Raw genomic sequence first — 12,867 nt, 5'->3', positions numbered from 1 at the left:
AGATTAAACATACTGAAACGATGCTGTGTGTCAGTGGTTTGTTCCTGTGTGGACATGATGAATCCAAACCGATGAGTCATGTCTCTAAAAGCAGTAATCATGTGCTGTTAATGTAACTGCCTGATTTCATTGGGCACGGCTGCATCGCATCACAGCTGCACCACTTCCCTGGAGCTGATCGCAGCCCTTCTAGATGATGCTAATGATTCCATCAGAAGTGCTGCAGCACGTTGCAGAAGCAGCTCTCCGCTCTGCTCCGCTTCAAATATGCACCAATACTAAGGTTGACAGACGCTGCATCAAGCCGCGTGGAGCAGATTTAGCAGGCAGGAAATCAGAGACAGAAATGGCATTGAGAATCCAGGCAGTTTCTGAAATAAAAGACCCTGTGCAATTGTCATTTTCTGTATTGTCCTTTTTATGATGATCACTATATTAAATGAAATGTGTGTTAAAAATCCAGAAATGTTCCAGTGCTCTGATGAAGACTGGTTATTTAATCTGAATGCTTATAAGGTGGCTACCTGCCTGGAGAAAAATGTCAGGATGGTTTATTTGTTTAGTATTATTGGTAATTCATGTTGCTCTCTCTGGTTTCTGGTCTGTTTTTCTAACTAACGGTGTCTTGTAAGCCTGTTTGGGTTGGGCACATTATCTCTGCGTGACACAACAATAAAAATCAAATCAAACCATAAAAACAGACAAAAAACAAACTATTTAACTATGCAGCCTTCTTATCCGTGGTAGTGGCACGAAAATCAAGGAAAGAGGACTGACTCAGCAAAATCTGAGCAAGTAAACAAAATCAGGTGCTGCTGGAAGACAGTTCACAACTGTGGTGCAGATGTGAAATGCTCAGTGAAATTAATGTGTAACTGTAGTCATTACAAACAAGAGTTTACATAGAAATGAGTAAATAACTAATGCAGAGTGTGTATGTGTGTTTATTTCAGGTGTTTGAGTTTCTGATCCGTCTTCATTCAGCCGACTTGTCGGAGGAGGAGGAGGTGTTCCCTTTTATTCGTACTCTCCTCCACTTTGATACCCGGGAGTTCCTCAACGTCCTCGCCATGGTGAGATTTCTTCACAACACTTTAACTCTTGTCATGCTGGTAAACGTGTGTTTAGCATGTTGAAACACTGGATGACTAGTTTTAGTTTCACCTGCCCGCTTTGAGGTTGAGTTTTTGTTTTCCTTCTTTAAAAACTGAAATACCTAAGATTTTACTTAACAGTTTTTTTCTGTCATTTAAGAATTTGTGTTTAACTTCATTTCAGACATTTGAAGACTTTAAGAATGACAAGCAGGCCCTCGAGTACCAGCAGAGGATAGTGGACATCTTACTGCAGGTAAAATCACAAAGATCAGTGAAGATCAGTGAAGACTCAGTGTTGAGTGAAGACTCAACAATCTTGTCCTTTTTCTAAAGAGACATAGTTTTCTTAAAAAAAACATTTGCAGCACAAATCTTTGTTTGGTTGTTGCTGTCTGTCACTAAACTAAAAGACAATGGTCAGTTTTCTCCAGGTTTCTCTGTATCATTATCTTTTCCTTGATTATTAATGTGTCTTTCTGGTTGCCTAGGTGATGGTGGACAACCCAGACTTTACTCCATCCCAGGTGGGCGGGCTCTTCACCTTCTTGGCTCGCCAGTTGGCCAAACCAGACAACACGCTATTTGTCAACAGGAAGCTCTTTGATCAGGTAACCAATCAGACCTCCCAAAAGTATTTCAATATTTTATCCTGATAATTAAAGGGACAGGATAGTGTATGACCATCTTTTTTGGCAAACACAAGCAGGAAGAGTCTTTGTGGCTTGTTGGTGGAGGTACACACACACACACACACACACACACACACACACACACAGATCTCTGTTAAATCATAAGAATCGTATGTATGAACATAAACATCACAAAAAAATTTCAGTTTTTTTTTTTGTTATTTGTGTTCTGCTGTTCAGAGATGTTGATTGGTTCATCCTGACTTATCGGGTCAAACCCGGCCAGGTGGACAACACCAGAGTCCAGCTAGTTCAAAACAGAACAGGGCACCAAGTGTTGGATCCACATTACAATAAACAGAATATAAATAGATGATATGTTCATTGTATTCATATCATGTCTATTAAATCTTATGTTGGAAGACCTCAAACATGACTTTATGCTCATCACTTAGTTACTGAGTCAAAACTGTCTTTGCTCTGACTGTTTTCAGGTTCTGGAGTTCCTGTGTTGTCCAGATGACGACTCCCGACACACTGAGAGGCAGCAGGTTGGCTTAGTTACTTGTTACATTACACAACATTTTTGCACAAAAAATATGGAAATGTGCGAGTACAGCTGAAATGATTAGTCGATTAATTAATTGACTGAAAGTAAATAGGTTACCCGTTTCACAATTGTTTAGTCATTCTTCATGCAAAAATATTTAATTCTTCCAGCCTTTTAAATGTGGGGATTTAGTGCTATCATTATTATTATTATTTTAATTATTGTAATCATTTTAACTAAATTTTTAACAATTGTTAAGGTTTGACACAGCAGGCATTGTGAAGGTGTCACTTTGGAGAAAATGGAGAAAATAATCAGCAGATGAATTCATTATGGAAATAATCATTAGTTGCACTCCTTCACAAAATGGTTCAAAATGAGCTCTGCCTCAACCAGCTACAACAGTATAATCCTGCTTTACATGAATGCATGAAATCTCCTCTTTCTTGTGACTGGAGTGCAGGTTCTGCTGGAGCTGCTGCAGGTTGGAGGTGTGGTCCAGTTTAATGAAGAAAGGCTGCTGGCTCTGGCAGAGAAGGCCAAGTTGTGAGTAACTGACACAAGACTGGAACCAAAGACTTTTACTCTGAATATCTGTATTTTATAACTTCTGAGAGTTAGTATAGTATATAGTAGTAGTAATAATATATATAACTTAAATATTAAGTTATTCTTAAATATTATTATTATTATTCATATTACATTTTGTGGCCTCAGTTACATATCTTTATTCATGTCTCTGTATCTCCCTGTCTCACCGTCAGCTACCAAATCTGTGAGTTTCTTTATGAGAAGAAACATCTGTATGACAGGATCATTGACTGCTACCTGAGAGACCCCCTCAGAAAGGTGACACACATTTCACTTTTATCAAACTCTACATGTATTTGGTTGATTTGTGTTAAATTTGAATGTGTTGATGTCAGGGGGAGATCTTCAGCTACATCCACAATCTGCTGTCCATGCCTGGATACAGTCCAGAGGAGAAACAAACAGTCAGGGACAAAGTGCTGCAGCACATGCTGGTCAGTACACACACACACACACACACACACACACACACACACACACACACACACACACACACACACACAGCCCTGTTGGATTGATGATGTTCATTAAAAAGCTGCTGCTTTCTTTAAGATCAGCAGCCAGTCTTTGTTTAATGAGTATTATGAGTATTATTTTATTCACAAAGTATAACATGACACAGTCTCACAGGGTCAAGCTGGCTGAAAGAGAAAGTTTCAGAGCTGATTGGTACCAAGCTAAATGAACTGATTCTTCATGTATCAGCCTTGATTTTACAAGTGTGAGAAGATGAGAGAAGACATTCTCTGGCTAACAATATGTCTGTGATAGTGTTTTAAATCAACATACAAACCCTCCACCATCTTTTCCACAGGAGCTGGTGACCCTTGACCCAAGTAAGGCAGCTGACTTGGTGGTGTTTAATTTCACTGAAGAGGTGCAGCAGATCATCTCAGAGTTTCAGGTGAGATCAAAATAAATAACGATGCAGTGAAAAAGCACTCAGACTGTGCCAGCATGGTTGATTCCACTCTGCACGACTACCCAAGTCGAAGTGAAGTCACAAGTAATTGGTGTTAAAGTCCAAATCGAGTTGCTTTTTGTTTCGTTTTTTTTGTTTGTTTTTTTGTCGAGTCAAGTCTAAAGTCATCACATTTGTGACTCAAGTTTGACTTGAATCCACACATCTGTTATCTGGCATCTGGGACTGTTCCCTACTGAATATCTTATACTTTCTTTGTTTCTCTTCAGGAAGACGAGCTGCTCTTCAGGTTCCTCAGCTGTCTGCTGGAGCCACGGTATAATAACTCTGCTACCTCTTCCTTCTGTTTCTTCTACATCTGCCTCCTCTCCTCCCTGCTCATCTCCTCCTTTCCTTCCCTCTCACCTCTCCTCTGCTCTGTTATTCAGGGAGGGACATCATTCAGCGACGGTCCTGCTGGAACACGACCTCCATGAGCTTCAGCTGGACTTACTGAGCCGCTTCGCTCCCCAGCAGCTCCTCAGCTTCCTCAAGACCTCCCAACACTACAGACTGGAGGAGGCCATACAGGTACATGTACTGTACTTTGATTGATCGATGTGCTTTGCATGTGTTGTGTACCAGACGTAAAGGGACAGTTCACCCTAAAATCAAAAATACATATTTTTTTCCTCTTTCCTGTAGTGCTAGATAAGTTTGGTGTGAGTTGCAGAGTTTTGGAGACATCAGCTTTAGAGATATCTGCCTTCTCCAATATAATGGGACCAATGGCACTCTTGCTCCTACTTGTCGCGCCCAAACCATCAAAAAATAGATTTGAAAAACTCAAAAGCAATGGGTCTTTCTAGAGAAAGCAGATATCTCTGCAAGAAAAAGCTCACAAATTTACAAGAAAGAACTTGGATATAATCTGAGATTATAAAATCACAAATTTAAGAGAAAAAAAAATGTTTTTGTCCTGAAATTACATCGCTTCACTTTGCAAGGTTTTGATTGAGCCTTAGTAGTTCCCACTATGACCTCATCCAAATCAGTGTGATGTTTTGCATGTAACAGCTGATTTGGATGAGGTGATAGCTTTTGTGCTTCAGGAACTACAACACAACAGACAGATGCAGGATATCACTGCTGACATTCAAATAGAATATGTAGCACAGCAGGAAACAATACAACAGATGATAACATAATTATAAAAAGTATTTCCTCACTGCTAAACCTAATCAAAATATAATTTAATTAGGTCCATAGAGACAGAGAGAGAGTGTCATTTTGACAAGAGAGGGAGTGTGTGAATATAGACACGAGTGTTATAATTTTGATTTTGATTTTCTTTGACCATGATGCCTGATGTTACTCTACAGCAGTAGTTCCCAACCTTTTTTCTCTTAGACCCTTCTTCTTATATCAATGTAAAGCCGAGCCCCCCCAGTCCACACACATCTGTGCATCCACCAAAAGAATAAGATTCATGCCAAAACTTTACTGTCCAAAATAAACATCAGTTAAATTGTTTCCATTCTTAGAACCTTAACCTTCGGTAAATGTCTCCTTTCTAGTATAAGCTTAACATTTTTTTTTCTTTGAACAACCCAACAGAGCATCTTATACACACTCATCCTGACCAAAAGAATAATAGTGATTCATTTTTACAGAGCTTGAGGGGTCACAGAAGTGTGACCAACTAAGTAACCTACAAAGATATCTACTATTTTTAATTGAGGACAGAGACATGTATCTTTTTATATGGTTTTGTGTACAGATTTTTATATATATTTTGTGACTTTAGTCAACATGTGGCCATCTAATGTTGACAACCTCAGAGAAGACAAAGCCCTGAAGACCCCAGTGATTTCTGGCGCCCCCTTAACAGGGGTTCAGACCCCAGGTTGGGAACCAATGCTCTACAATTCAGTGGTTTATCAGTGTAGTGAAGTCACTGCAGACAGATAGATCTGTTATATACACTTGCCTCATCTGTGAAACATCTGTATCCTCACTCTGCTGCATTATTTAGTTTTTTTTTACTTATTTATGATTTTGTAATCTTAGAGAATATTCAAGTTATTTTCTCTGAATATTACCCCCCTTCCCGCAGCATTTTCGTTTTTAAACCTACAATGGTCCTAATATACTGTCGTACTCCTTACCAAAGGCTCTGTGATTCTTTATAGGTCGTAAACATTCCATCATATAATGAAATGACTGACAGATACAAAGAAACCAACTGCAGTATCACAGCAGCATCAAAAGAGTTCAAATGAAGGTGTATTGATGTAGAAGACGGTGTTATACTGCACAGTATAATGCATATCACAGTTATTTTATTATATGCCAGATCTGGGCAAAATGTGGCCCAGGGGCCAGATGCAGCCCACTGACAGGTTTCATGTGGCTCACAAGGTCATCATTCAAAAATGAAAAATAACTGCACACCCCAGTTATATGCAGTAGTCTCCAGATGTTACTAGCTTACCTGCACCAATGAGTCCATGTGCTTCTCTCCATGTGTTTCCCTCTAGATAACACAGAAGTACCATCACAACGAGGCCACAGCCTACCTGCTGGAGCAGAAGGGAGACTTTCAAGGAGCTTTTGCTGTCTTATTAGAGGTAGCTACACAATTATTTGAGGAATTAATTAACTAATTATTTATAATAGAAGCTGACCTTGTGTCCTTGACCCATGAGTACATGGGCTCTAAAGTCATAATGACTGACATATCTGTCATATTGATACCCACACATATCAGTGTGATTAATGGTGTCATTATTAGTTGTGGAAATTCTCAATTCTCAGTAGCTCAAGTACCACAAACTACACCATTGCTGTTTTTTTGTTGCTGTTATTGTCACAAATGAACTTTTATAATGTCTGTGAAGACTCTGAAGGAAAAGCTGAGTGTCCTCACGGCTGAGAGTGACAGAGGAGATGAAGGAGGAGATGGAGGACAAGAGGAGGAGGAGACAGACAGGAGTGAAACAACGCTGACCACAGTCAAAGATTCACTGGATAACATCATTGCCCTGTGTCATCAGAGCTCTCAGAACCTCAACCAGCAACAGAGAGAGGTACGGTGTGTGTGTGTGTGTGTGTAGGTGTGTGTTATGAGTGAGACACTGTCTATCTGCTCATTCAATACTTTTTTATTCTCACAGGTGCTTTGGTTTCCTCTTCTGGAGACCATGATGGCTTCTCAGAAACTAGTGAAGGGACTCCATGCCAAACACACATTTGAGGGTAAACACACACACACACACACACACACACACACACACACACACACACACACACACACACTGAATAGAGAGGCAAAGTCACAAAACTTCCAGTGTGCCTTACTTTGGAAAAAATATGAAAGATAGTGCCACGAATTACACTGTCAGTTTAAAAGATAATTTTACAAGTTAAAAGTCTCAGTTTGTCATAGGTAAGTTTTTTATGTGATTCTTGTCTTGCACAATATACGTCTTCAACACCAGTCTCACTTTAACTGTTTTATCAGTGACTCTTGGTCCTTTTATCTGCTGGGAAGTGAAAGAACAAGTAAAACCTGCTGTTGTGTGACTACATCCTGGTACAAAAACACAGGCATCATAGCTTCAGCAGCTAACATTAGCTTTTAGAGAAAGAAAATCAAAATAGCATGTGTGTTGTCTTTCTAATTATGTATCTTCATAGTCTGATGCTTCAGTAGTTTTATAACAAACTGCAACTTTTCATCATGTGTAATTTGTGGCACAATTCAAAGGGGATCAAAAAATCATTTGTCTCTCACAGTAAACTAACCTTCATTTTTTGGGGGGGTAAGATCCAGTGGTTGTCCACTGGAAGTTGTGTGACTTGACCTCTCTATTGTTTGTATTTCTATAAATATGAACAAGGACACATCAGGTTTTTTGGCCCTGATCTGTCCTCAAGTCCTTCACTGTTCTTTGTCCTCTCTGCTGCTCTCTGCTGGTCTGAAACACAGAACACCTCCTCACTCTTTGGCATGTAAAATTCACATCACAATAAAAAAACAATTTATTCAATTATTGAGCTGTTAACATAGGTTTATAATTTAAGTATAGCACAGTAAATGCATACATAAAAACATATGACATATAATATTAATTTTCTGTCTCATTTAATTAGCTTTTGTTGAAGCACTTTAAATCTTCCATGTTGATTAACAGTTGAAGAGTAAGAGCTGAAAACTATTCAAATAAATGAAAGCAGATATGGAGACTGTAACTTCTCAGTGCGGGTCAGGACTGAATAAATATGATCCTTTTTTAGATTTCATTTCCTCTGTTCCTGGTGGATCAGAGTCAATGAATGCAGTTTGAAGTGTTCCCATAAATAATTCTTTGTCAGTCTTTATAATCATGTATGATGTGATCATACTTTATGTAAAAACTGAGCATCTTTGTTCTCTGTTTCTTTATATGTGTTGCCATAGTGACAGAGGCTCATGCAGATATAGCTGGCAGTAGTTTTCTCAACCCACATTTTTGTTTTAATTTGTTATTTTTTCAGCCTTATTACTGAAGTGCATGTTACCCAAAACAGAAATACTGTTATTAAAGGGTAACTGCTCTATTTTTTTTTGGTTTAAGTAACGTTTTGTTGTGCAGCCCTGTGCTGTGCTGATATTGTGTGATATTGTGCTGGTATTGAGATGATATTGTGTCTGTGTGTGTCTCAGTGCTGAAGGAGCTGACCATGAAGGTTCTCAACTGTATGAGCAGCTTTATTTCTCTTCCTGCCATCATCCAGCGAATACTCCAGGTGTGTGTTTGTGCAGCCTTTCTTCATTTTCCCTGCTTTCAAAAATAGAGAATATCAAACAGTCAGTGTGTGTGAACCTGCTACACAAACATCTGCAGCTTGTGTCCAATTAAATTCTTGTTGGTTACACTGAAAAAAACAATAGAAAAGTGATGAATGTTGGAACTTAACTCTGAGAGTCCATTATTGTTGAACATAACGTTTGTAATGTGTTAAATAAATGGGTGATATTTCCATGTTTACTGTATATTGATGACACTTGTGACATGTGATGTCTGTCAGGACCCGGTCTATGGGAAAGGAAAGCTGGCAGAGATCCAGGGCCTGATCCTGGGTATGCTGGACACTTTTAACTATGAACAGGTAAAGCTCTGTGTGGCTCTGTGTGTGTGTGTTATGTAGCGCCACAAGCTACTTAAAGGGTCGGGGTTTTTTTGTTTTTTGGTTTTTTTTGTTAGGTTTTAATATTGTTCTGTAGCTTCCTAGTCGTGTTCCTCGTGTTTTCAAATCTAAACAATCAACTTTTAAGGAGAAACCCACTTGTGCAGTTTTCATGAAGATTCTGTCATTCACCAAAGTTTTCTTATGTGGGATTTGAGGCAAGCATGTCATGTAAAGATTATCAAACAGGTTTTAGTGCATATCTTTATTTTCTTTTATGTGTATTCGATTGTCCAGGGCAGGTGCTACAGAGGGTGTTCACCTCAGTGAGTTCATCTGGAATTAAAGGCTAAAAATCAAAGCATCGCTTTGAGGGGTTTAATTTCATGTAGTGTTTGTTCTGTACTGCAAAAGCAAATGTTTAAAGATGAAATGCAAACTTACACTTAAATAACTTTTTAAACACATGGACATGTTGAAGAACAGATCACGTTTTCAATATAATAATGCTACTTTTAGGTTTTACACAAATTGTATTAATTCAGAAAAAAAACACAGACTGTCTGATTTGGAGATGGTCTAGAAGATAAATCCACTGACAGCACTCAACTGTCTTTGGACTTTTGTTTAGGAATTCTTGATTTCTCTCTAAGCTTTTATGTGTGCACATAGCCCTGCAGTCTCATGCCCTTATATGACCCCTCTCATCCTACAGACAGGAGTGAGGATAAAATCCTGCAAAGTGTTGTTTTAATAACGCCGTCTTTTCTGTTTTAGACTTTACTTGAAACAACCACCAGTCTGTTGAACCACGACCTCCACTGGTCCCTGGCTCACCTGCGTGCTGCCGTCACAAGGGGACTCCATCCACGACAGGACTACTGTAACATCTGCCTGCAGCAGTACAAGAGGAGGCAGGACTCAGCTGATGAGATCATCGTGTTCAGGTAACACACACTGGACGGGTTTCACTCCTGAGCAACAGTTCAGCTACAAACAGCTGCTGTCGTTGATGGTTTGTGTAAGATTTGACTTAAATGAGCTCATGTGAGGTTCTTTGCGTCCATACTTGTGGCTTTCTGTTCATATCCTGATGTCTCTTTATTTTCATGTGTGTCTTTCCAGCTGTGGACATCTGTACCACTTCCAGTGTCTGCAGCAGAAGGACTGTGGTTGGGGCGTTCCTTCAGAGCAGCAGCAGCAGCGGTGGAACTGCTACAAGTGTTCGTCCAGCAAAGGAGGAAGAGGCGGGCCTTCCACTGAACCAAAGAGAGGCCGCAGCACATCACTCGCACAGGTGTGTATGTTTGTGCTCACAAAAAATCGAGTATAAAGCTCAGAGCAGGAGATTGTTGGTGCAGACAGCAGCCAGGGGAACTGAATAAAGATTTCTGGTCAGGCAAACTTGTGGTATTGTGTTCCACTTCTCCCAGCTCTTTTGTATGTAGTGCTGCTGCACTCCACCTACCTAGTAGCTAACATCCTCACACAGCCCTCTTCTTCTCTCTCTGTCTCAGACTCGTGTTTCATCAGTGCATCATGATGCAGGAGCAGAGGTTGACAGGAAGAAGGTAAGCTGGATACAACAAAACATTTTAGGCATGTTAAAAACGGCCCATCTAATAATATTAAAATCTGTTTAAGTTCACACTATATTTAGAATATTTTCACTGCTTTACGTTGCTGTCAGACAGCCTTCTTGTACAGGAACTGCTGTTATGTAAGGTAGTTGCTGGTCTATCGCTGCCTTGATCTGTTAGTTTGTTTGTGTTTTTGTGTGACTTTGGTGAATCTTTAAAACACCAAAGTCTCACAGTAACACAAACTAACCAGTCGAGGCAACAGTAGACCAGCAACTTGTGTTCTACAAGGCAAAATGACTGATTTTGCCAAACATTGGTTACATTAATATTATTTTTTCAAGTTGGTATATTTTAAGATGTCTAACACCTCGAAACTGGGGGCATGTTGACTGTCATCTACTGCACACTTCAAATAATCTGAACTGTCCCTTTAAAGATTAATTTAACTTATTTACACTGATCTGGGTATTGTGCCTATAGCTGCAACAGTTAATCGATTATTATTATTATTATTATTATTATTATTATTATTATTATTATTATCAACTATTAAATTAATCAGCAACTATTTTGATTAGTGATTAATCATTATGAATCATTTATTAAGAAGAACTGTTCAAATTCTCTGATTTTAGTTTCTCAAATGTGAATATTTTCTGGTTTCTTTAATCCTCATAAACTGTCTATCTTTGGGTTGTGGACAAAACAAGACATTTCAGAATGTTATTTTCCACCTTTTTTGACATTCTGTGAACCAAACAACTGTCAATATTCAAGAAAATATTCACAGACTAATCAATAATGAAAATAACCATTAGTTGCAACCTTAATTGTGGGTTCAGCATGACTCTGACCAAGAACCAAATATGTGCATCTTCACTACAGTGCTGCTGTATTTCTCATTTTGTCCACTCATTAAAAATCACCAAACATGAGGGACAAGAAGACTGTATTACCTTCACATGTTCGTCTTTAAATCAAACTTGTATTTTCTGCTGTTGTACAGTTGAATCACACCTCCTCTCATGCTGCATTACACTCTGTGTTCCAGGTGTTTGTTGAGGCAACGTTGGACTCTCAGCAGGAACAGTCCTGGGATCAGTTACGTTGTCTGTACAGAGGACCGTCCAGGGTACGGATACACAGCTGGAGAACCTCCCAGTTTACATGACTTGACAACACACAAATAGACCAACACATGTATATGTTTATGTGTTATGTGTTTGTCACTGTTCTGTGTTTCTCTCTGTCTTTCTTGCAGTTGTCCATCCTGTCAGAACTGTCCCACGGCCACAGCAGTGAGAAGACAGGACTTCTCATCTCGGCCCAATCAGGAACGGAGAATTTCCAACTGAAACTGTCTCCTCCACCTCTGCTGGAAGAGTAGCACTGTGACTGGCTGATGATTGGTTGTTTCTTCGTTTGTCCAGAACTGGGATTGGTTAAAGACATTTCCTGCGTTCCCCAAACTGTTCTAGATCAGTGTGGACTCAAGTTTCCCACAGCTTTTGATATTGTATAACTTCTTTCAAAATGTTTGATCATACTGAGTCACTTTGTAATCGTACTGAATGTAGCTTTAATTTCATCCATTGTTTATGTTCCACAGCTGGCTGAACCATCAGGCTTTGGTTTGCGTGTTGGTGCTGGGATGTCAGTGGATCCTAACATAACTGTAAATAAAGGGAATTGATACTGAATATTGTTTATGATCAGTAAAAAGACTCTTATTTTTCCCATTAATATGAGACTGATCAGAACTTCTGTAATGTGAAAAGTTAGAGCTTCATGTCAGCTTCTACTTGACAGTAATTACGTTTGCGGATCGAATTCTCGAGAATTGTTTTGTGTTTGAGAAATCTTGCATAATGTTGGGTTGTACTTAATTCTTCTAACAGAATCAGACTTTAGGTTTGGCTCTGATGGATTAGGTTTAGGACAGGTTTGTTGTTGCATCTACAAATGCAAGTTAAGACTCTACCATGTAAAGAGAAAGACATCTATCAACAACATCCAGAAACACTGCAGACTTCTCTGGACCTGAGCTCATCTGAGATGGACTGACACAAAGTGGAAAAGTGTTCTGTGGTCTGACGAGTCCACATTTCAGATTGTTTTCACAAATCATGGACATTGTGTCCTCCAGGCTAAAGAGGAAAAAGACCATCCAAACTGTTACCAGTGCTAACTTCAAAACACAGCAGCTGTGATGGTATGGGGTTGTGTTAGTGCCCAATGGCATCATGGGTAACTGTCACATCTGTGAAGGCCCCATTAATGCTGAAAGGTTCATACAGGTTTTGGAGCGACAAATGCTGCCATCCAGCGACGTCCCTGCTTATTT

The 12,867-nt window shown here is 39.3% G+C and overlaps 1 protein-coding gene across 1 annotated transcript in view; it reads left to right on the top strand.

Annotated features, from left to right (window-relative positions):
• The window catches only part of vps8 (VPS8 subunit of CORVET complex), a 39,736-nt gene extending 27,513 nt beyond the window's left edge, over positions 1-12,223 (top strand). The window contains exons 26-45 of the mRNA XM_084735619.1: positions 954-1,073; positions 1,279-1,350; positions 1,586-1,705; positions 2,221-2,277; positions 2,740-2,822; positions 3,041-3,125; positions 3,203-3,301; positions 3,682-3,771; positions 4,059-4,105; positions 4,218-4,359; positions 6,309-6,398; positions 6,669-6,857; positions 6,945-7,026; positions 8,477-8,559; positions 8,842-8,922; positions 9,718-9,887; positions 10,066-10,237; positions 10,458-10,511; positions 11,575-11,655; positions 11,785-12,223. Coding sequence (XP_084591745.1) covers positions 954-1,073; positions 1,279-1,350; positions 1,586-1,705; positions 2,221-2,277; positions 2,740-2,822; positions 3,041-3,125; positions 3,203-3,301; positions 3,682-3,771; positions 4,059-4,105; positions 4,218-4,359; positions 6,309-6,398; positions 6,669-6,857; positions 6,945-7,026; positions 8,477-8,559; positions 8,842-8,922; positions 9,718-9,887; positions 10,066-10,237; positions 10,458-10,511; positions 11,575-11,655; positions 11,785-11,910 — 2,043 coding nt within the window. The 3' untranslated portion in view covers positions 11,911-12,223. The remainder of the gene's footprint in view (positions 1-953; positions 1,074-1,278; positions 1,351-1,585; positions 1,706-2,220; positions 2,278-2,739; positions 2,823-3,040; positions 3,126-3,202; positions 3,302-3,681; positions 3,772-4,058; positions 4,106-4,217; positions 4,360-6,308; positions 6,399-6,668; positions 6,858-6,944; positions 7,027-8,476; positions 8,560-8,841; positions 8,923-9,717; positions 9,888-10,065; positions 10,238-10,457; positions 10,512-11,574; positions 11,656-11,784) is intronic.
• The last annotated feature ends 644 nt before the right edge of the window (positions 12,224-12,867 follow it).

The sequence above is a fragment of the Lutjanus erythropterus genome, chromosome 14 (genome assembly GCF_056507025.1).
Source record: "Lutjanus erythropterus isolate fLutEry1 chromosome 14, fLutEry1.hap2, whole genome shotgun sequence".
NCBI lineage: Eukaryota > Metazoa > Chordata > Actinopteri > Lutjaniformes > Lutjanidae > Lutjanus > Lutjanus erythropterus.
This window is presented reverse-complemented; position numbering and strand designations above follow the sequence as displayed.